This window comes from Aquarana catesbeiana, linkage group LG12 (genome assembly GCF_042186555.1).
Source record: "Aquarana catesbeiana isolate 2022-GZ linkage group LG12, ASM4218655v1, whole genome shotgun sequence".
In the NCBI taxonomy this organism is placed as follows: Eukaryota; Metazoa; Chordata; class Amphibia; order Anura; family Ranidae; genus Aquarana; species Aquarana catesbeiana.
The window spans coordinates 59107861-59130862 of NC_133335.1; the positions used below are offsets into that span (position 1 = coordinate 59107861).

Here is a 23002-nt window from a genome sequence, read left to right on the forward strand (position 1 = left end):
GCACGGGATCCCCCCAGTCCATTATCAATCCCTTTGGGTAAAGGGGAACCATGAACCAAAATTAAAAAAAAAAAAAATGCGTCGGGGTCCCCCTAAATTCCATACCAGGCCCTTCAGGTATGGTATGGATTAGGGGAACCCTGCGCCAAAATTTTTAAAAAAATGGCGTGGGGGTCCCCCTCAAAATCCATACCAGACCCTTCAGCTCTGGTATAGATATCAAGGGGAACCCCAAGCCAAAATTTAAAAAAAATAGCGTGGGGGTCCCCCTAAAAATCCACACCAGACCCTTATCTGAGCACACAACCTGGCAGGCCACAGGAAAAGAGGGGGAGATGAGAGAGCACCCCCCCTCCTGAACCATACCAGGCCACATGCCCTCAACATGGGGAGGGTGCTTTGGGGTAGCCCCCCAAAGCACCTTGTCCCCATGTTGATGGGGACAAGGGCCTCATCCCCACAACCCTTGCCCGGTGGTTGCGGGGGTCTGCGGGCGGGGGGCTTATCGGACCCCCAGATCCCAGCCTCCCCCCTGTGTGAAATGGTAACGGCCTACCATTTCACAAAAAAGTCTCAAAATCTTAAAAATGACAAGATACGGCTTGGGACAAGTCCTTTATTAAAAAATCAAAATGTCCCACAAAGTCTTTTTCTTCTTCTCTCGCTCCGCAGACGGACCGAAAAAAAAAAGCAGCACCGACCCGCCTCCATGGGAGGCTCCCGCCGTATGACTCATCTTCGCTTTGACAGTCCTTTTATAACTGAGGGTGGGGCCACACAGTGACGTTCCCGGGTGACCCTGCCCCCCCTCTGACGCACGGGGACTTCCCTATGGCTTTTCCGGGGCGTCAGAGGGGGGCGGGGCCACCCGGGGTCGGTCGCGTACTTTTTTTTTTTCTTTTTCGGTCCGTCGGAGGAGCAATAGAAGAAGAAGAAGAAGAAGAAGAGTTTGTGGGACATTTTTATTTTTTAATAAAGGACTTGTCCCAAGCCGTGTCTTGTCATTTTTACCATTTTGACACTTTTTTGTGAAATGGTAGGGGTACATTTGTACCCCGTTACCATTTCAAACAGGGGGGGAGGCCGGGATCTGGGGGTCCCCTTGTTAAAGGGGGCTTCCAGATTCCAATAAGCCCCCGGCCGCAGACCCCCACAACCACCGGCAAGGGTTGTGGGGATGAGGCCCTTTTGTGGGGATGAGGCCACCCCAAAGCACCCTCTCCATGTTGAGAGCATGTGGCCGGGTACGGTTCAAGAGGAGGGGCGCTCTCTCATCCCCCCCTTTTCCTGCAGCCTGCCAGGTTGCGTGCTCGGATAAGGGTCTGGTATGGATTTTTGTTCGCATGTTCTGCTGCGAACTGAACCGGGGGGTGTTCGGCTCATCCCTACTAGGGGCTCCATTAAGGAGCATGGTCCAACCAAGTAATGTTGTGAATGGTAGAGGATGGGATGTCCTGTAGTAGAAATTTGTCAGTCAGGAATAAGTCAATTCTTGAATATGAGCAATGGGGTTTAGAGAAAAAGGAGTAGTCCCGCTCCGTGGAATGTTGACATCTCCAAATGTCAAACAGAGCATTGGTCTTGAGAAAGTTGTTCAATGTGGATGTCCTTGAGCCTTCTGGGTTGGGAGAAACAAAATTTGTCCCATATTGGGTGCATATATGTTGACAACGGTGTAAATAGCTTTGTCGAATTCGCATATCAGAATGATGTGCCTACGCTGCTCATCGAGGGTGACATCAAGTGGTTTAAAGGACACAATGTCTTTAATGGCAATAAGAACCACTTTCTTCTTCTGAGCTGCGTTGGCAGAGTATATGTGAAGAAAACGCTTGTGGGTGAAGGATGGGGTGTTATTGCAGGCAAAGTGCATTTCTTGAAGGCACAAGATGTCATGTTGTAACTTGATGGCTTCCGACCATGTAGAGTGTCTCTTGTTTGGGTTATTCAGCACTTTGGCATTGAAGGACGTGACCTTGAAGGGCATTTCTGTGCGCAGCTATGGACTTTAGGGTCCCTTGAGGGTGACCTGGAGTAGGTTAAGAGGACAGCAGGTAGGCGATGTCCAGATGCAGTTAGAAAATTCCAGTGAAAGGAGAAGTTCACAGAGCTTAGGAGTATTGGGCTGTCGGTGAAGTCTGCTGCAAATGCTGCTTATGTAGGGCTGGTAGTAGACACAGATGTGCTTTGGTGCCTATATAGCTTTAAGCAGAGATCGTAAAGAGGATATTAGAAGAAAAAATAAAACTACGTATGTCTCTGTAAAAAGTGTAAATTATTAAAAAAAACTAGAATATAACGTGCGGTAAAACCGCCACTCTTAACTTGGGGGTTGTCAGCAAAGGCCCATATTCAGGGTGGCCATCAGGGCTGAAGTAAAGGGTATAGAACAGGAGGGCTTCTTCTGGTAATCATCTCATCTGGTTGGTCAGATGCATTCCAGATCTCATCGTCAAGTTTGCGGTAAGGGGTATGGTTGCGTTGTTGAGGCAATGGTTTGAGGATGTTCCATTGATGCAGCAAGGTCAATCCCTCTTCAAGGGAGCAGATATGATGGTCCTTCCCATCTTTAGTGACAATTCGTTTGACCAGGTGTCCCCACTTGTATGTAATGTTGTGATTGCGTAAGGGTTTGGTTATGGTGGCCAAATTCTTGCACTTGCTCATTGTGTATTGCGAAAGGTTGGCAAAAAAGAATAAGCCAGCATATTGATTGGGAAATGCTGCAGGGTTTCTGGTGGTCCAAATAAGTTTTTCTTTGATGTGGTAGAAATGGATTCAGGTGATCCTGTCGCATGGAACATTGTCTGGCAGATTAGGGCGTTTGGGAAGCCTCTGTATTCTGTCAATGAGTAACTCAAAGTGGGGCCTCCGGAAGGAGATCTGACATGAGTTTAGTGAAGAACTGCCAGTAGAAGGAGCTGTGAGCCCCGAGCGCGTAGCCTGTATCTCCTATCTGTGTCTGGACACTTCCTGTGCACCGCTGACATCAATTCCGCTTCCGGGTTCCAGGGTGGTTAGCGTGGAGCTTCCACACACTGGACATCGCTGTTAAGCCTCCCTCAACCAGGAACCAACATCCCCTGAGGTGAAAGACCGCCAGTGAAGCCTGCACACCAGCACATCCCAGGACAACACAACCCCTGATGGACATCGCCACCCCATCTGAACTGACTTACCAGTAAGTGTATGTATTACACCTTCACCATATAACAGTGTCAGCAGAGTTGGCGCCTCCACACCCCCCTTCCCTTTTCAGTACTATGCTCACAGAGGCTATGGACACCCTCTGGAGACAGCTGCCTCTTCTCCCCCCCCCTTTTTTGGTTCCAACATTAATGTTCTATCAGAACTATCATTATACAATTCCATTCCTGACATCACAAGATCTGAGCACCGGAAAAACCTTTCTTCTTCAAAAAGGATGTCAGCATGGATTGAGCTTTGCAGAGAAAGCAGCATGTCTCTAACAGTGGTGTCCAGCACTGGCTGATTAGTAGTGGGGAAGGCAGCTATGGAGTTGTGCAATGCTGTGTTCCCTGGAGTGTGTGTCTGTGACAGGCTCACCTTGTTTTTCTGGATGTCCTCTGTAATCTATCTGGGCCTGGATTTTGCTGGGCTGCTGGATGTGGAGGATACTGGAGAGCAGTTTGCAGCACTAGCAGAAGTTAGTGATCGTTCCCTGCTGAAGCTGGCATGTTCTCCTTCCTCCCCTGTCATGCTGCTGTAGGCTGTGAGAACGAGGCTGGCTCCATCTTTGCTGGGAGCGTGGGCCGGTGGGGGGGAAGAATTCAGTCATTTTGCGAGGAGCCCCCTCTCCTTCCTCCTCTTGGATATCCTCCTGGCATCGCTTGGTGTGTGTGGGGTAGAATCGCTTAGTTAGAGCGATCTCTGCTCCTGCTGTGAGCCCTGTGGAGCCTCTGAGAGCCGGAGCTGTCTCAGTGTGCGGCCATGCAGAATGGCAGCTGGGAATGCCCCTCCCCCTGGAATAAAATATAAGATGCTTCAAGGGCTAACTAAGTCACTTGTTCCTTAGAGCGGTAAAAGTTGAATTTTACCACTACATCCCTGGGCGGGGGGGACCATCTGGCCCAGTGGTCCAGTCAAACTCCAGGCTGTCAGCCGGGATATCAGGAACCAGTTCCTTTAGAAAAGCTAGGATGCAACCCTGAAGATCAACCACCAGCCCGCGTAGTCTTATGTTGCTATGGCGGGCGTGGCATCCTCCAGCTAATTTCGGAGGGTATGGAGCTCAGTCAGTAGTTGTTCCAGGTTGCTTTTGTGACCATCCATGAGTGTGGTGGCATTGTCTATGTGCTGTTCCATCTGGATGTTTGAATTCTTTGAGAAGTTTTGTTGATAATTTGCAGAAAGCTGTTATTATTTACTCCCAAACTCATGGCTTCCGGGCTTCAGGAATTTAAGGCTTTCTTCCTGCTTCAGGGCAGGGAGTTTGTAATGCTGAAGGTAACTGCATGAAGCTCTCTGTGGAACCCTTGGATTCTCCCAGCGAATGTCTGGTAGTTTCATCAACAGGTGGAGCCAGCGCCATGTCTGAGATTTCAAACTCTGAGACAGAAGGGCAACGCTACGAGTCAATCACATATGCTGCAATTACTGACAGGGAGCATGCTGATAAGAGAAAAGGGCAGAGTCCACAGAAGGACAAGCCCATGCTGCCTGCTTTGCCCCCTCACTGTCCAATCAAGGGCCTGGGATTTGAACGTGACCTAACTGTATGATGTGGAATTCTCCGCTTAAAGAGGGGTTTAAACCAGAGTGCTTGTGTCTCATTACCTCCAGAAAGAGAAGAGCCCCAGGTGCTGGCTAAATGCTTATGCAAGTAGAAGAGAACAAGAAGACCTGGACAGCCACACACCGGAATGGATAAATCCGTCTTTTTATTCCAAATACAGGATCATGGGGTACACAAAACACGACTGTGGGGTGGTACAAAAATAGCTGACGTGTTTCGCACTTACACCAAGTGCTTACTCATAGCTATGACCTAACTGTAGTTTATATCTGCAGTAGAGAAAACTGATGGCACCAATCTGCCCTTGCTGCCTCACAGGGCTTTGTAATTCCAGAATGGCTTGGCCAAAACACAAATCCTATTGCAGATAAAATCAGCCATATACATACTATATGACTGGGTTTTTCACTGTTTGCAGAGGTTTAGCTTTAACAATAAAATTATTTTATAGTAAAAGTACAATAAAAGTAAACATATATTTAAAAAATATTTAACAGATATAAGACAAAAACAAGTTGATCTGATTCTTAACAACATGCTCCGGAGGATGGATATTTCTAGAGCCAAATGCTGTGGTCATGTCCCAAGCGTCTATCATCCCAACATTAAGTCCACTGAAGATGTCCTTTACTAAGAGGTACTGAATATATCCGTGAAAGTCACTAAATCGCTCTACATCAGGGTTAATCTCCCTGGTGTTCTCAGACTTTATGATAACTTTTGTATCTGGGCTTCGTAAAAACAGGCTCTCTATGGCCCTTCGTATGCTGAGAAGCCTTTTGATGAACACGGGAAAAGGAAAGGGCCGGAAGTGCTGTCCTACAGCTATCACAACAATTGTGTTGGAGCCGCCACTAAGCCGGTCGAGTTCATTGGTGATATAGGATTGTGTTTTGACATTGAAAAAGCTCATAGTTACAAATGGATGTCCATGTTTCTTCCATTGAATGTAGATGCCGTTTTGCAAGTCAAATGCCATATAGGTCTTATGCCAACCAGGCATGTGGGTCTCAAAAAATTTCAGATCTGGTAAAGAAAAAAGATCAAAAAGCAAATGATTATGTAATTTTAAAAAGCATATTTTTTATTAGACCTTGGCAAAAATCCACCAAAATGACATCATTTTTGATTTATTGTTAGGCAGAAGACTAACTTCCAAAAAAGTACCAAATCATTATATAAAACCTTAACAAGAACAATAATAATACAGAGTTAAAAAAAATGCAGTTCAGTCGGGATAAGCTTGTATTTAATTCAATCAATTCTTTTGGCTCATGAATTGCTAGTTTGAGTAATTTGTTAGGGGAATTTACACATCAAAACCCACACAGGGTTTTCAGTGCCAATAAACAACTCTCCATCCCCATTTGTAATCTGCCATATATGAGCTGACCATAGTCCTTAATCCAACCCCCAACAATTATTGCTAACCTTCCCCCTGCCCCCTGTCAACAAACTCTGAATGATCTCAGAAGCATCTCAAACCGATGTCCAAAGCATGCCTCATTTGCCCATAAATGCCCATTGACACTGGTCCTTACCCATATGGCAGGGTTTGTTCATTACAGTCAGATATTGATGCATACTAAGTATTCACAAGATTACAAATTGATAGTCTGTGTGGCTGGTACTAGCCAAAGTGCATTGGCGTTAACCTCCAAACATAAATTGATAAAGAATTTTAATTAAGTATCCTGTTTGAAGTGGTGATCTGTGAAGTCTTATGAATAGTGGTTTGCAGAGCAAGTAGATCAGGCACAATGAGCGATGCTCAGCATTATTAACAGGTAAGCTGTTCTTCATTAACTGGTTGACGACCACCCCACGTACATATCCTGCGGGGCGGAGGCTCCTATAGGCGAAATGATGTACATGTACATGATCACCTCTTCCAGGATTGCAGCGTGCATGCACGTCACCCACGACCAGCTCCCGATGTGATTGGACACAGCGGGAGCCAATCAGCGGGTTCGGTGGAGCTGATGTCCCCCGGGACCCGCCAATAATTCACGAGAGGCAGAACGGCGGCAGATCGCAGTTCCGCTAGTAGGGGAGACAGAGATCATGTTTTTCTGCTAAGCAGGGACACGGATCTTTGTCTTCTCACAGCCAAAGCAACCCCCACGCAGTTAGAAAGCACTCCCTAGGAGCACAGTTAACCCTTTGCTTGCCCCTGATGTTAACCCCTTCCCTGCCAGTGTCATTATTACAGTGACAATGCATTTTCTTAGCATTGATCACTGTATTGGTGTCACTGATCCCCAAAACGTTTCACTTAGTGTCAGATTTGTCTGCCGCAATGTCGCACTCCTGCTAAAAATCGCTGATCGCTGCCATTACTAGCAGGGCCGGACTGGCCTACCGGGATAGCGGGAAATATCCCGGTAGGCTGCCTGCTCTGAGGCCGCTGTCACTCAGCTGGGAGCTTTGTAACTTTTTTTTTTTTTAAAGAACAGCTGAGCGAGAAGCGGCTGTGCTGTGATTAGGAGGCGGGGCTGGCTGAGGAAATATGTAGCAGGGAGGGCTGGAGGAGCAAGTGACCATCGTGCAGCAGACAGTGTACCCCCCTCCCTCTCCAGCCCGCCACATTTAAAAGTGCAGAGGTGCTGGATCGGGCCGTCAGGAGGGAGATACAGTACCAGAAGCTGAGGAGATAGAGGAAGGTATGACCACAGCCACAGCCAAACGAATCCTGCAGCACACAAGAGCTCTGGCTGAATGAAACAAGATCGTCTGGAGCAGATGTAATGCTGGCTGGCCGGTGTCATCCAGAAATCTATGCCTTCGGGCAGTGTGCAGGTTACTATCAGCCTCCCCTCCCTCCTGTCTGGCTCTGTACTTGTTTTTTTTAGCTTCCTAAGCTGCACACTGATAAGATATCTGGGAGAAGCTGCAGCCAGCATTCTGTGTTGAGTGACAGGTCACACATGGCTATCTGTTAACCATTTCAGCTCAGCTATTTAGCCAGAGCTCTGTGTGTTCTGCACAGTTTAATGTTTTTTGGATGATTTACTGCTGATTCAGGCTGGAAGCTTCACAGACTCATTAACTGTTTAAAGTTCTCCACTAATCCTGACCACTTCACTGTAAGACAATTAGAATTTTGGAAATTGGATGTGTTGCTGTCTTCTGGCACTTAGTTGTACTTTAAAAGGAGGGTTACTAACTTGATCTTGAAGAGCTGGTTTAAGTAGAGTGACGCAGCCCTACTATACGCTTTTACACAGAGTTCAGCCATACATGCATTCCCTGCCCATCTCCTGTATCATGTCTGCAGTAAGGATGAGCTCCGGCGTGTTCGCACAGCCCATGTGCAGAGCCCGCCAGGAAGTCGGCTCTGCGCTAATCACAGTGAGCGGCTGCAGAGATCGGGAAATGTCTCACTGCCTGTGATTAGCACAGAACAGTGCCAACTTCCTGGCTGGCTCTGCCCGTGGGCTGTGCAAACACGCCGGAGCTCATCCTTATTCTGCAGTCTCTGACCATCTCCTGGATCATGTCTGCAGTCTCTGACCATCTCCTGTACTATGTCTGCAGTCTCTGACCATCTCCTGTACTATGTCTGCAGTCTCTGACCATCTCCTGTATCATGTCTGCAGTCTCTGACCATCTCCTGTATCATGTCTGCAGTCTCTGACCATCTCCTGTATCATGTCTGCAGTCTCTGACCATCTCTTGTATCATTTCTGCAGTCTCTGACCATCTCTTGTATCATGTCTGCAGTCTCTGACCATCTCCTGTATCATGTCTGCAGTCTCTGACCATCTCCTCTAATGTGTCTGCAGTCTCTGACCATCTCTTGTATCATGTTCACAATCTCTGACCATCTCTTGTATCATGTTCACAATCTCTGACCATCTCTTGTATCATGTCTGCAGTCTCTGACCATCTCTTGTATCATGTTCACAATCTCTGACCATCTCTTGTATCATGTTCACAATCTCTGACCATCTCTTGTATCATGTTCACAATCTCTGACCATCTCTTGTATCATGTTCACAATCTCTGACCATCTCTTGTATCATGTTCACAATCTCTGACCATCTCTTGTATCATGTCTGCAGTCTCTGACCATCTCTTGTATCATGTTCACAATCTCTGACCATCTCTTGCATCATGTTCACAATCTCTGACCATCTATTGTAGTGTGTCTTACACACATACAAAAATGACATTTAAATCCTGCAAGGCTATTTAAAAACACCTGAACATATTCAAAAAATATGGGGATTTGGTCACACTATATGGCAGCCCACTTACTGCGTCAAAGTACCCCTTAATTAGTGGGTCCTACACTAGTAAAAGAATGAAAGGTCCTGCGTCTCAACCATGGGAGATACACTCCTCTTTTATGGGAGAACTGAAGGGACTCCTCCTATGAACTAGTGGACACTAATAAGAGGTAATGGGGGGGGGGGTGGAGTTCTCCCATAAAGAGGAGTGTATCTCCAATGGTTGAGACGCAGGATCTTTCATTCTTTTATTAGTGTAGGACCCACTAATTAAGGGGTACTTTGATGCAGTAAGTGGGCTGCCATATAGTGTGACCAAATCCCCATTTTTTTTGAATATGTTTGGGTTTTTTAAAATATCCTTGCAGGATTTAAATGTCATTTCTGTATGTGTGCGCTGTAATATTTTTACTGTGTGTTGGTCTTATCAGCACCATCTTGAATGTAAACGCATTGTAGGGTGAGCCCCCCCAAGTATGATTTTGTTTTTTTACACATACAGAACTCGCATCGTGTGTGTGTGTAGATAGATAGATAGATAGATAGATAGATAGATAGATAGATAGATAGATAGATAGATAGATAGATAGATAGATAGATAGATAGATAGATAGATCTCTATCATTTTATGCAATAAATGGGCATGTAGCCATTTACTTTCCGGAAAGAGGGAGAGGAAAGGGGGCAAGAAAGGAAATGAGAGAGGGAAAAAAGAGAGAATGCATGGAAAAGAGGGGAAGAGACATAATAAGAGAGAGAACAAGAAAGATGGATAGAGGGAGAGATGGGGAAAAAAACAAGAAATTATGATAGAGAGAAATAAAGGGGAAAGAAAGGAGAACAAAGAGGAGTGGTACATCCTAAAATGTACCATAAGGGGTTTAATACAGTATGAGTGGAAGAGACTCGGGGAGCGCTAAATGTCCGCCGGTTAGGGGTGCAATTTACTTGCCTACCTTGGGTGCTGACAACCCACGCTACGTCCCTGGGGCTGGTATGAAATTATTTCCAGGGCTGGTTTTTATTCCCAGTCCGGCCCTGATTACTAGTAAAAAAAGAAATTTAAGTGACGAGCAGTAGCACTGCTGTTATGAGACACCAGTATGGCAGCAGCGGCTTTTGAGGAATCCTGCTTGTAGCGGCTGATTGCATCCTTTATGCCTAACACATATTGGGTCTATGTGAGTGTATCGCTTTGGCTATTCCTTTCTGTTTTCTTTTGATCATTGCGCAATGATACTATTGTTTTATTTTGCATGATTCTGCTGAGATTGAAACAAAGTGAAACAAAGTGCAAGCCACTATCTATTTATAATCTGGGAAAAGAAACTTTGGAGGCACTGATGAATGCAAGCTGAAAATCGGGCTGTAAATCACTACACATATTAACCCCTACATTTCAAATGAAAACGATTAATGAACTTGTGGGTTAAATATCATTATTTGTGTTAGAGAAATATTGTACCATATTACCCCCTTTTTTAGTATTTTTTTTCATTTTTTTCACTATGCATTGTTCATCAAAATGTTAGTGCTGACAGTAGCACATGCACAATTATACACATATACATTTTTTGTTTATAGTGTGATTGTGGTTTATCACATGCATTTTTTTGCTTTGATGTTTGTATTCACAGAATGTATTAACAATATTTTTAGGGGAGCTGTGCACTGATTGACAATTTAATTAGAGTGCATCAATAATTTTTATTTTTCTCTCACATTAGGGTGCCTGAACATTTATGATTGATTGCAGCTTAATTTTCTAATTTTCAATCACTATTCATCATTTATTACAGCACTTGAGTTTTCCACAGTACACATGATAGACAAGCAGTTACCATCTTAACAAAGTGGCCAGTGACAAGCTGCATATTTCTCTCATACCTGGTAACAGGTTTCCACTAACAAAAATCATATAATTTAAAGTGTCACTAAACTAAAAAAAATCCTAATAACCACTTCAATACTGGGCATATTTACCCCCTTCCTGCCCAGGCCAGTTTTCAGCTTTCATCGCTGTCACACTTTGAATGACAATTGCACGGTCATGAAACACTGTACCAATATGACATTTTTATCATTTTTTTCACGCAAATAGAGCTTTCTTTTGGTGGCATTTAATCACCACTGGGGTTTTTATTTTTTGCTAAATAAATGAAAAAAGACTGAAAATTTTGAAAAAAAATAATGTGTTTTTCTTTGTTTCTGTTATTAAATTTTGCAAATAAATAATCTTTTTTCAAAAATTTAGACCAAAATGTATTCTGCTACATTTCTTTGGTGAAAATAACCCAAATCAGTGTATATTATTTAGTATGTAGGAAAGTTATAGCGTCCAAAAACTATGGTATACATCTGAAAATGTTTCAGTCCTGATGTACTGATGGCCTATCTCATTTCTTGAGGCCCAAAAATGTCAGGACAGTACAAATACCCCCTAAATGAGTCCTTTTTGGAAAGTAGACAGTCTAAGTTATTTAGTAAGAGGCATGACAAGTTTTTTGAAGTTGAAGGAACACTGACTGGTGACAGTATGAGAAAAAGTGACAGTATGAGAAAAAAAAGAATTTGCATTTTTTTTTTATTGTATTTCTTTTTTACGATTTTTTTTCAACACACTTTGACCAGAGCCATATGTTACCATAGTAACATTGTACTACTCTGGAAAGTGATCAATATTTTTGAAATCAGTCATTTTATTTCTATATGCAATCATTTTACTGAATGAAATCAATTCATTCAGCTTGTTTTGTTTATCTGTGATTGGCCACATCTGATCACATGGCACAGATGGGCTGTGATAGGCCTAGTTTGCACCACATGATCAATTTGACCAATTGCAGCTAATAACACAATTGTACACAATCCGCCTACACCATGTTATTGCCAAAAAATAATAAAGATTTATTTTCAAATATAGATTTGTATGACAATTTAAAATAGTTTATTGATATTATGTATTTTTTTTTACTCTGTATTCCAAAGGCTGATTTTTTATTTATTTTTTGAACATGTGACCAGCAGCAGAGGACTAGAAGCTTCTCCTGCTTATGTTTCCCTGCAGACAGGCTGGGAAACATCTGGGTCATTTGAGAGCTGTATATCGACAAGAAAAAAGGTACTTCGATTTTTTTACTTAAAATAATTACAGTGCCATCATCCACGTACAGTAATAAAAGGGACAATGTCATTTGTAAAAAGTATCTGTTTAGTATCACTCTAGAAACATAGAAACATATGTAGCACCCTGGTAGTAGGCAGGGTTGCTAACACATTTAGCTTGCTAGGTGGTAACTAGCCTGGCTGATTGATAGAGGATTCACTGGCTTTTCCCTAACTCTGGATTTGATGCACCTCTCTTTTCCGTCACTAGGTGGCATTGTTACCTGTGGCATTAGAATGACTAGGGCATAGTGAATTCGGACTAGGAGTGGATAGGTTGTCTCAGCCAATTGGCGGGGTTTCTTTGGTCCCTTGGCCTGCTGAGAGAGCCTATTTATTCATTATTATTCATGAGGAGTCATGTGATTACTGTTCTGTGCCACCCGGATGGCTGTCTTGGTGGATGTGTGTCACATGGCTCTGGGTTGCTAGACCAGAAGCCTAAGGCCTATCCTGGGAGCACCTGGCTGCTAGGCTGTCTGAGGCCTATCCAGGTTTGAGAGAAGCAGCGTGGGGTTGGGGCTTTCGCCCGGAAGCCCAACCAAGTTGCAGAGGTTCCACTGGACGGGGAACCACATCGTTGCCAGCGGTGAGGGAGAAGCAGTTGCCACATGGGACGACCACTCCTGTTACCAGAGGCAAGTGAGGATCAAGGTCAGAGATAAAGGAGACACAGTTGCCATTAAGGAACAACCACTCCGGTTATCAGAGGCCAGTTGTGGAAGTCTGAAGAAGTACCAGAGCAGCCTTATTCACTATCCGGGGACCGTGAAGAAGTGGGAAAGCTTCAGCAGAATGCCAAGCCAGGGACCCAGTGGGTTAGCAGGGGTGACGCTTGAGGAAAATACAGCGGGTTAGCTGTGGAAGAGCTCAGGGGATCCAGTGATGACTGGGATATTGAAGTCTAGTGAGAGACATGGAGATCTACAGTAGGATACTGGGAGATGTTAGAAGAGATCTGTAACGGGTTACTGTGAGTTACGTGTATGGATCCCTATTGCCCATTCAAGGTTCAGTTGCCATAGGAGACAGTAGACATGTGCACACTGAAATATTTGGTTTCGGAATTTTGTTTTTGTCCGAAAAATACATTTATTTAGTTACTCCCGAAATTCGTATTTACTTATTTTGTTTTTCGTTAAAAATTGCATTAGTCCGAAAATCCAAATTAATTAAGGTCGAATCTGTCACTGAAGGCTTATGGTGTCTGTCGAATGTTCAAAGAAGATTAGACGGAGCAGCTAAACTGTACGACGCCGCAATCGTACATTTTCAGTCGAATTTTCCGCCTACAAGCTAGCTGTAGTAGAATTCTAATGTTGTATGACTGTCTCCTGGAATGATTCAGTGTGTGTGTCTCTCTCTCTGCTAGAAATCGTAAGTGAAAGTAAGTTAGCTGTACGTGTGTACTTACTTAGTTCTAGCTATTTTACTGCCCCTCCTCTTTGGTTACAATCGGCCAATAACATTCATCATCATCATTATTTTTATTTTACTTCCCCCACCCAATTCCAGCAGCGATCTTTTCTCTCTATGTCGAATCTTTTCTCTCTATGTCAAATCTTTTCTCTCTATGTAGAATAATCTTGGACTAATAGAGTTAAGGTTAGGCACATTCGACCACAGGTTCGATAGACACAGATTGTTATTGTCAGCGTCATGTCGAATCTCCTATCTATATCGAACTGTTGTCACAACGAAAACAAAAATAAATCATTTGTTTATGTCGGATCTTTCGGTTTTCGTATTCTGCGCTTTCGATAATGAAAATACCTGAAATTCAGACGAAAACAAATGCACATGTCTACGAGACAGCAGTTCTACAAATACAGTTGCTGCATCCAGCTTAAAGGCCCTCTACCTGTATAGCTGGCCTATTTTTTTTCTCAGAGTCTGCCAATTGCCATTGCATCTCCCTAAGGGTGTCCTGGCCCTAAATCCTCTCTCCCTCAGTTCTTGTTAATAGACAATAAATCTCTTTTGTTCGCATCCAAAAATTGACTGGCGCCCATGTTTTCAACTTGCATTACACCCGTCATGCCTAGTAACCCATACTGTGAAGAAGCTTGGTTTGCTGAATTTCAGCAGGAATTCCACCTGCTCATAAACCGCCTGATTTGTGACATGCCCACCAGGTGGAATTTGACATTGGCAATGCTGCAGCGGCTGCACATGCAGCAGAGGGCCGTAAATTAGTCTACGTGTGAGTGTGGCACAATGACAGGCTCAGTCCGGCTCTGCTTTTTTTTCCCCCACGCCAATGGCTGCTCGAAAGGATGCATGCACTGTACTGTCACCATTTGAGGAGGCAACAAGGATGGTGAGCCGTGACAATGCATGTATTAGTGACACAATCCCTGTTGTGTTCCTGTTGGAGCAGACTCTGTGTGGTATTATGCAGAGGGCACTCGATAGAGCAGCGGGAGGAAGAGTAGGACTTCCTTTCCTCTCAAGGCCCACTTTATGCAGACACTATTGTTCCTACTCCACAGAGCACACAAGAGGAGAGGGAGGAGGAGTTGGATTCTGGGAGTTTTGGAGGCATTGAAGCAGAGGAAGACATACGTCAAACAGTAAGAGATGGTTTTCCATCCCCAGAACCCTTGGGAGTAGTACATGGCTGGGAGGTGGCAGTTCCAGAAACTATAATCCTCAATGCCCCCGAGCAGTCTGCTTCTCATGCCTCTGCAAGTTTGTGGTGCATGGGCTCCCTCATGCTTCGAGGCCTGCAAAAGGACCCAGAAATACGTGGCGTAAAGGAGAAGGATCACTATTGCTGGGCAACCCTCCTTGACCACTGTTACAAGAGGGAAAGTCTCAGAACTCATCCTGTCCCCACAGAGAGTGCAGGAGATGAAATCTCTTGAGGACACCGACTCTGGTAGGTTACAGTGTTGCCGAAAACATAGTTTTGAGGCTTCAGCTGGACAAGAGAGGAGCGCTGGAGAAGGCAGCCGCCTCAATGATGCATTTCACAATTTTTTTAGTCCTCACCGCCCAGGGCTGTCAGCTTCCACATCCAATTGGCAGCATTTGCATCACATGGTGGATTATTATCTAGGGGAAAAACAGATATGGAGAGCCTTCCAGTCGACGATCCACTGGCTTACTGGGTCATGAGAATAGACCACTGGCCAGAACTTGCCCAGTATGCAATTAAGCTGCAAGGGCTGCCCTGCATCCAGCGTTCTTTCTGAACGAGCATTCAGTGCTGTTGTAAGTTTGGTTACTCATAATAGAATGCGTCTGTCCACAGACTCCGTGGACTGTCTGACATTTATCAAAATGAATCAGTCCTGGATTACCAGCAGCTATGAAGCCCCTGATGCCGATGTCACTGTTTAAGTGTTTTTGGGATGTGGAATCTCTGCAGGACTTCTAGGCTGCCTAGCGTTGTGGGTGTTGATTTCATCTGGAAGAATTTCTTTGGTGTAGGTTTAATGGGCACAATTAACAGCCAAAGACCAATTTTTTCACACCTGTTTGACAGGTGCATATCATTTAAATTTTTGACAGCAAGGCCAATTCTTGCTTTCATCAAAAGTACCTCTATGGGGTTATAATGTGAAGGTGCCACTAACACCCAAAGACCAATTTTTTCCGTACCTGTTTGACAGGTGCATATCATTGCAATTTTTGACTGCAAGGCCAATTCTTGCTTTCATCAAGAGTACATCCATAGCAGTGGTTCTCAACTCCTGTCCTCAGGACACACTAACAGGCCAAATTTTAAGTACTACCTTGGGGAGATGCAGACTAGAATACTGCAATCACTAAGCAGCAAATTATATCACCTGTGATGTATTTCAGGCATCTTGCAAACCTGGACCGTTAGTGGGTCCTGAGGACAGGAGTTGAGAACCATTGTTTTATAGGGCTATGGTGTGAAGGCGCCACGGACACCCAAAGACCAATTTTTCCACACCTAACAGGTGCATATCATTAACATTTTTGACAGCAAGGCCAATTCTTGCTTTCATCAAGGGTATCTCTATGGGGTTACGGTGTGAATGCGCCACAGCCATCCAAAGACCAATTTTTCAGCAACTGTTTAACAGGGGCATATCATTGCAATTTTTGACAGCAAGGCCAATTCTTGCTTTCATCAAGAGTACCTCTATAGGGTTTTGGTGTGAAGGTGCCACCAACACCCAAAGACCAATTTTTCCGCACCTGTTACTTCTATCCAAAGTTTGTGGAAGAGACAAATAATTGTATAATTTATCCAAAAAATATCTACGCTTGTTCCAAGTGCACTACATTGTGGCCTCATCATACAGTCTGGCTCCCCAAGCCGTTGCTTACAAAATAAAGAAATCTTGCAGGGAAGATGTAATTTTTTTGGCTTTATAAATGCAATTATTGCTGCAGCAGCTTATATACACAGTACAGATGTGCCACTTTACAGGTACACTAAGGGGACCTTCAGGCACTTTATTGAAAGGAATTTTTTATTTTTATGCTTTCATTTTAAGCATCAATAAATCACTTCTCATGGAAATATGATTTTTTTACAAACTTTTTTTTCATTGATACAGTATCTCATAAAAGTGAGTACACCCCTCACATTTTTGTAAATATTTTATTCTATCTTTTCATGTGACAACACTGAAGAACTGACACTTTGCTACAATGTAAAGTAGTGAGTGTACAGCTTGTATAACAGTGTAAATTTGCTGTCCCCTCAAAACAACAACACACAGCCATTAGATCCTCAGAGAGTTCTTTGCCATGAGGTGCCTTGCTGAACTTCCAGTGACCAGTATGAGAGAGTGAGAGCGATAACACCAAATTTAACACACCTGTTCCCCTTTCACACCTGAGACCTTGTAACACTAACGAGTCACATGACACCGGGGAGGGAAAATGGCTAATTGGGGCCAATATGGACATTTTCACTTAGGGCTGTACTCACTTTTGTTGCCAGTGGTTTTTTCAACATTAATGGCTGTGTGTTGAGTTATTTTGAGGGGACAGCAAATTGACACTTTTATACAAGCTGTACACTCACTACTTTACATTGTAACAAAGTGTCATTTGTTCAGTGTTGTCACATGAAAAGATATAATAAAATATTTACAAAAATGTGAGGGTGTACTCACTTTTGTGAGATACTGTATATGTCCACCAGGGCAGTACCCAGACCCCCATAACCATAGTATGCCTAATTACTTGCATATACAGTAAGCCTTTAAAATTGGCACTTTTGATTATTCCAGTTCAGGTCCCATAGACTTTAATGGGGATTCGTTATTCTGTTCCGAACTACCTCGATGTTCAAAAGTTCTGGTGCAAATCGAATAAGGGGGTCGTTCGACCGATCCCTAGTGATGATCAGCAACTTATAATGGGACTGCGATAATGCAACGGGCAATCCGACACTAACTGGCACTGGGTGGGAACTGACTAACTGACACTGATTTTACCAGTAACACCAATACAGTGATCAGTTACAGTATAATACTATACACTGTCGCTATACTAATGACACTGGCTGATAATGACCTTTAATATTATCTTTCGAGGGTGCTTTTTCTTGCAAGAATGGTCTTGATCAGTGAACTGACACTGACCTTAACCAGATTTTCCTGTTGGCAGATGCAGCTTGCAAGCCTGCGATAGCTCTTGCCACCTACCAGGAGCATCTAGTGCTCCTGCTCCTCATTCCAGCATCCGAGTTTTGGCTATGGCACTCTCCTGGTCTGTCTGTCCACCTGCAAGGTGATGAATGTGGCCAGTCTCTGGGTGGAAACCAAACCTGTTATAAGCCCGCCAAACACTTACTTGCATGCTTGTGATAGAGAGTGATACGTATGTCATTCCTGATCAAGCCCCCCTGTCTGCCCTGCTCTACTAGATTGGATTTCCTTGTGTATGACCGTGGACCAGATTTTGGACTATTTCTTGAACTCAGCCTGCCTTTTACCTGGACTGTCATAGAACCACGCTGCCTGTCTGCCAACTGCAAGTACCTGTTTGCTTTGGTCAGTTTGTGCCTGCCCTGGCATGGTAGCCAGGCACTATAGCATTGTGTATAAGACCTGGGAGCAACTGAGTACCGGTAGGCCTGCTTGCCTTATGGGAAAGGAGGCTGCTATAGGCAAAGAACACAGTAGCCATCTATAGTGTCTGACCACCTGCATTGGGGTAGACGTGACATTTTCACAAGCCTTTAACAAAAAAAAGATATAGAAAAAAAATATTTTCTGTGAAAATGGCTTGTACACAGGCTCGTTTATTTGCTGAGTAAATTTGCATACTGACACGCCAAGTCCAGGAACTGCCTGTGCGTGTAAATGCACCTCCAGCTGTAACGCAGGAGCCAGAGCCCAAAGTTAACCCGTCCGACTGTTTTTCTGGTGACCCCCATATGTTTTCCAACTTTAAAAATAGTTGTATGCTATACTTTAAGCTTAAGCCACACTCTTCTGGTTCTCAAGCACAGGGGATTAACCTAATTATTAAATGGTTGCAGGGGTATCCCCAGTCTTGGGCTTTTAGCCTCCTTGCAGATGATCCAGCTCGAGGGTCAGTTGAAGCCTTTTTCAAGGCCTTAGGTTTACTCTATGATGATCCTGACCATGCCCACTCAGCTGAAACTAACCTTAGGCCATTACCTCAGGATAAACGCACCACTGAACAATACTGTTCTGATTTCTGCCGCTGGGCACCTGACTCAGGGTGGAATGGCCCTGCTCTAAGAAGCCAATTCAGGTTAGGCTTATCAGACACCATCAAAGACTCCTTAGTACACTACCCTGAAGTCATTGAATGAAGCCATGCATATAGCCATCCGTATAGACAGGCGTTTACGCTTCTTCTTCATCAACCCTTCCTGAGCCCTCTCAACCTCTCCTTGAGGATGAGCCAATGCAAATTGGCGCTACACATTTATCCTCTGGAAAAAAGGCAAGAAGAAGATCTCAGGAACTCTGCCTATACTGTGGCAACCACGGCCAATTTGTTGCCAGCTTCCCTAATAAGCAGAGAAACGCCAACAGTCTACTGCAGGTGGGGTCTGCTTCTTTAGACTATACTGTGTCAATTTCCCTCCGAGAAAAACTATTTGTTCCTGCACAACTTAGTTCTGTCATGTTTTATCATCACCTCTTAGCTTTTAACCACTTCAGCCCTGGAAGGATTTACCCCCTTCCCGACCAGAGCACTTTTTACAATTTGGCACTGCATCACTTTAACTGCTAATTGCGCAGTCATACAATGCTGTACCCAAACAAAATTTGCGTCCTTTTCTTCCCACAAATAGAGCTTTCTTTTGATGGTATTTGATCACCTCTGCCGTTTTTATTTTTTGCGCTATAAACGGAAAAAGACCGAAAATTTTGAAAAAAAATGATATTTTCTAATTTTTGTTATAAAAAAAATCCAATAAACTCAATTTTAGTCATACATTTAGGCCAAAATGTATTCGGCCACATGTCTTTGGTAAAAAAAATGTCAATAAGTGTAAATTTATTGGTATGCGCAAAAGTTATAGCGCCTACAAACTAGGGTACATTTTCTGGAATTTACACAGCCTTTAATTTATGACTGCCTATGTAATTTCTTGAGGTGCTAAAATGACAGGGCAGTACAAAACCCCCACAAATGACCCCATTTTGGAAAGTAGACACCCCAAGGAAATTGCTGAGAGGCATATTGAGCCCATTGAATATTATTTTTTTTTGTCCCAAGTGATTGAATAATGACAAAAAAAAAATTACAAAAAGTTGTCACTAAATGATATATTGCTCACACAGGCCATGGTGGACTTGCACCCCAAAATATATTCAGCTGCTTCTCCAGTACGGGGATACCACATGTGTGGGACTTTTTGGGAGCCTAGCCGTGTACGGGGCCCCGAAAACCAATCACTGCCTTTAGGATTTCTAAGGGCGTAAATTTTTGATTTTACTCCTCACTACCTATCACAGTTTTGAAGGCCATAAAATGCCCAGATGGCATAAACCCCCCCAAATGACCCCATTTTGGAAAGTAGACACCCCAAGCTATTTGCTTTTAGGCATGTTGAGTCCATGGAATATTTTATATTTTGACACAAAATGCGGGAAAGTGACTATTTTTTTTTTTTTTTTTGCACAAAGTTGTCACTAAATGATATATTGCCCACACAGGCCATGGGCATATGTGGAATTGCACCCCAAAATACATTTAGCTGCTTCTCCTGAGTATGGGGATACCACATGTGTGGGACTTTTTAGGAGCCTAGCCGCGTACGGGGCCCCGAAAACCAATCACCGCCTTCAGGATTTCTAAGGGTGTAAATTTTTGATTTCACTCTTCACTGCCTATCACAGTTTCGGAGGCCATGGTATGCCCAGGTGGCACAAACCCCCCCAAATGACCCCATTTTGGAAAGTAGACACCCCAAGCTATTTTCTGAGAGGCATGGTGAGTATTTTGCAGCTCTCATTTGTTTTTAAAAATGAAGAAAGACAAGAAAAAAAATTTTTTTTCTTTTTTTAAATTTTAAAACTTTGTGACAAAAAGTGAGGTCTGCAAAATACTCACTATACCTCTCAGCAAATAGCTTGGGGTGTCTACTTTCCAAAATGGGGTCATTTGGGGGGGGGGGGTTGTGCCACCTGGGCATTCCATGGCCCCTGAAACTGTGATAGGCAGTGAGGAGTGAAATCAAAAATTTACGCCCTTAGAAAGCCTGAAGGCGGTGCTTGGTTTTTGGGGTCCCGTACGAGTCTAGGCTCCAAAAAAGTCTCACACATATGGTATCTCCATACTCAGGAGAAGCAACAGAATGTATTTTGGGGTGTAATTTCACATATTCCCATGGCATGTTTGAGCAATATATCATTTAGTGACAACTTTGTGCAAAAAAAAAAAAAAAAAAATGTCTCTTTCCCGCAACTTGTGTCACAATATAAAATATTCCATGGACTCGACATGCCTCTCAGCAAATAGCTTGGGGTGTCTACTTTCCAAAATGGGGTCATTTGGGGGTTTTGAACTGTCCTGGCATTTTATGCACAACATTTAGAAGCTTATGTCACACATCACCCACTCTTCTAACCACTTGAAGACAAAGCCCTTTCTGACACTTTTTGTTTACATGAAAAAATTATTTTTTTTTGCAAGAAAATTACTTTGAACCCCCAAACATTATATATATTTTTAAAGCAAATGCCCTACAGATTAAAATGGTGGGTGTTTCATTTTTTTTTAACACAGTATTTGCGCAGCGATTTTTCAAACGCATTTTTTGGGGAAAAAACACACTTTTTTAAATTTTAATGCACTAAAACACACTATATTGCCAAATGTTTGATGAAATAAAAAAGATGATCTTAGGCCGAGTACATGGATACCAAACATGACATGCTTTAAAATTGTGCACAAACGTGCAGTGGCAACAAAATAAATACATTTTTAAAAGCCTTTAAAAGCCTTTACAGGTTACCACTTTAGATTTACAGAGGAGGTCTACTGCTAAAATTACTGCCCTTGATCTGACCTTCGCGGTGGTACCTCACATGCATGCTGCAATTGCTGTTTACATTTGACGCCAGACCAACGCTTGCGTTCGCCTTAGCGCGAGAACAGGGGGGGGACAGGGGTGCTTTTTTTTTTTTTTTTTTTTCTTTATTTTTTTTTGCTTTTTTATCTTATTTTTAAACTGTTCCTTTCATTTTTTTTTAAATAATTTTTATTGTTATCTCAGGGAATGTAAATATCCCCTATGATAGCAATAGGTAATGACAGGTACTCTTTTTTGAAAAAAATGGGGTCTATTAGATTTCTCCTCTGCCCTCACAGCATCTGACCACACCAAGATCGGTGTGATAAAATGCTTCCCCAATTTCCCAATGGCGCTGTTTACATCCGACGAAATCTAAGTCATAAAATGCTCGTAGCTTCTGGTTTCTTAGGCCATAGAGATGTTTGGAATCACTCTGGTCTCTGATCAGCTCTATGGTCAGCTGGTTGAATCACCGGCTGCATTCTCAGGTTCCCTGTTGAGACAGGAGAGCCAGAGAAAAACACGGAAGACGGTAGGGGAGGGGGGGCATTCCCTCCCACTGCTTGTAAAAGCAGTCTAGAGGCTAATTAGCCAACAGGATTGCTTTTACATGAAAGCCGACCATTGGCTGAAAAGAATGATACCAAGATGATACCTAAACCTGCAGGCATCATTCTGGTATAACCACTCAAAGTCGTGAATTGCGTACCTGAAGACAAAAAAATGGTTAACAATAAAACACAGTAAACGGTAAAGTATAAAAAATTGCATAACTGAAAAGCAAACATGATAAAACATAATAACAATAAAACATTGCAGAATAGAACACAGTAAAAAAGAGCAGAACAATAGAGAGAGAATGGGGTTTTTTTTACACTTTTTTTTGTAACTAACTTTTATAACTAACCGGTTCCAGGTTCGGGTCTCTCAAAATGAGATGGCATCTTGGGAGACCTTGTGAAAGTTTGCCTAGTCTGTGCAATGCTGTACCCTACGCTAATACTCAACTAGTGAATGGTAGCGTTCAAAACATTCACCAATGCAAAGACCAGGATTGTCAGGACAGGCGGGACAATAATAGCGGGTGTCACGCCTATATCCGCGCTTGCTGCAGACACAACATCTTTTTTGGGGGGGTTCGTTGGGTAGGGGTACTCGGGAGGACATAAAAATGCCTCTCATGCAGCCGACTGCATTTGGTTGGGGATGTGAATGGGGGAAGTACGGGTGCTGCAGAAGCGGTGGGTTCCCAATTAGGATTGGCGAATGCAGCAGGAAGGACATTATGGGCACGATGGGCCTGTTTGTATTCTTCTTGGTGGCAGCGGGACACTACTTGTGCTTGCCACCTCACCA

The 23002-nt window shown here is 43.5% G+C and overlaps 2 protein-coding genes across 4 annotated transcripts in view; both read right to left on the reverse strand.

Moving 5' to 3' along the window:
- The window catches only part of LOC141114281 (NXPE family member 4-like), a 319509-nt gene that overhangs the window by 186649 nt on the left and 109858 nt on the right, over nt 1–23002 (reverse strand). The gene's annotated exons all lie outside the window — the stretch shown is intronic.
- The window catches only part of LOC141114280 (NXPE family member 1-like), an 80429-nt gene continuing 58525 nt past the window's right edge, over nt 1099–23002 (reverse strand). The window contains exon 5 of the mRNA XM_073607877.1: nt 1099–5782. Within this exon, the coding sequence (XP_073463978.1) occupies nt 5247–5782 (536 nt within the window). The 3' untranslated portion in view covers nt 1099–5246. The remainder of the gene's footprint in view (nt 5783–23002) is intronic.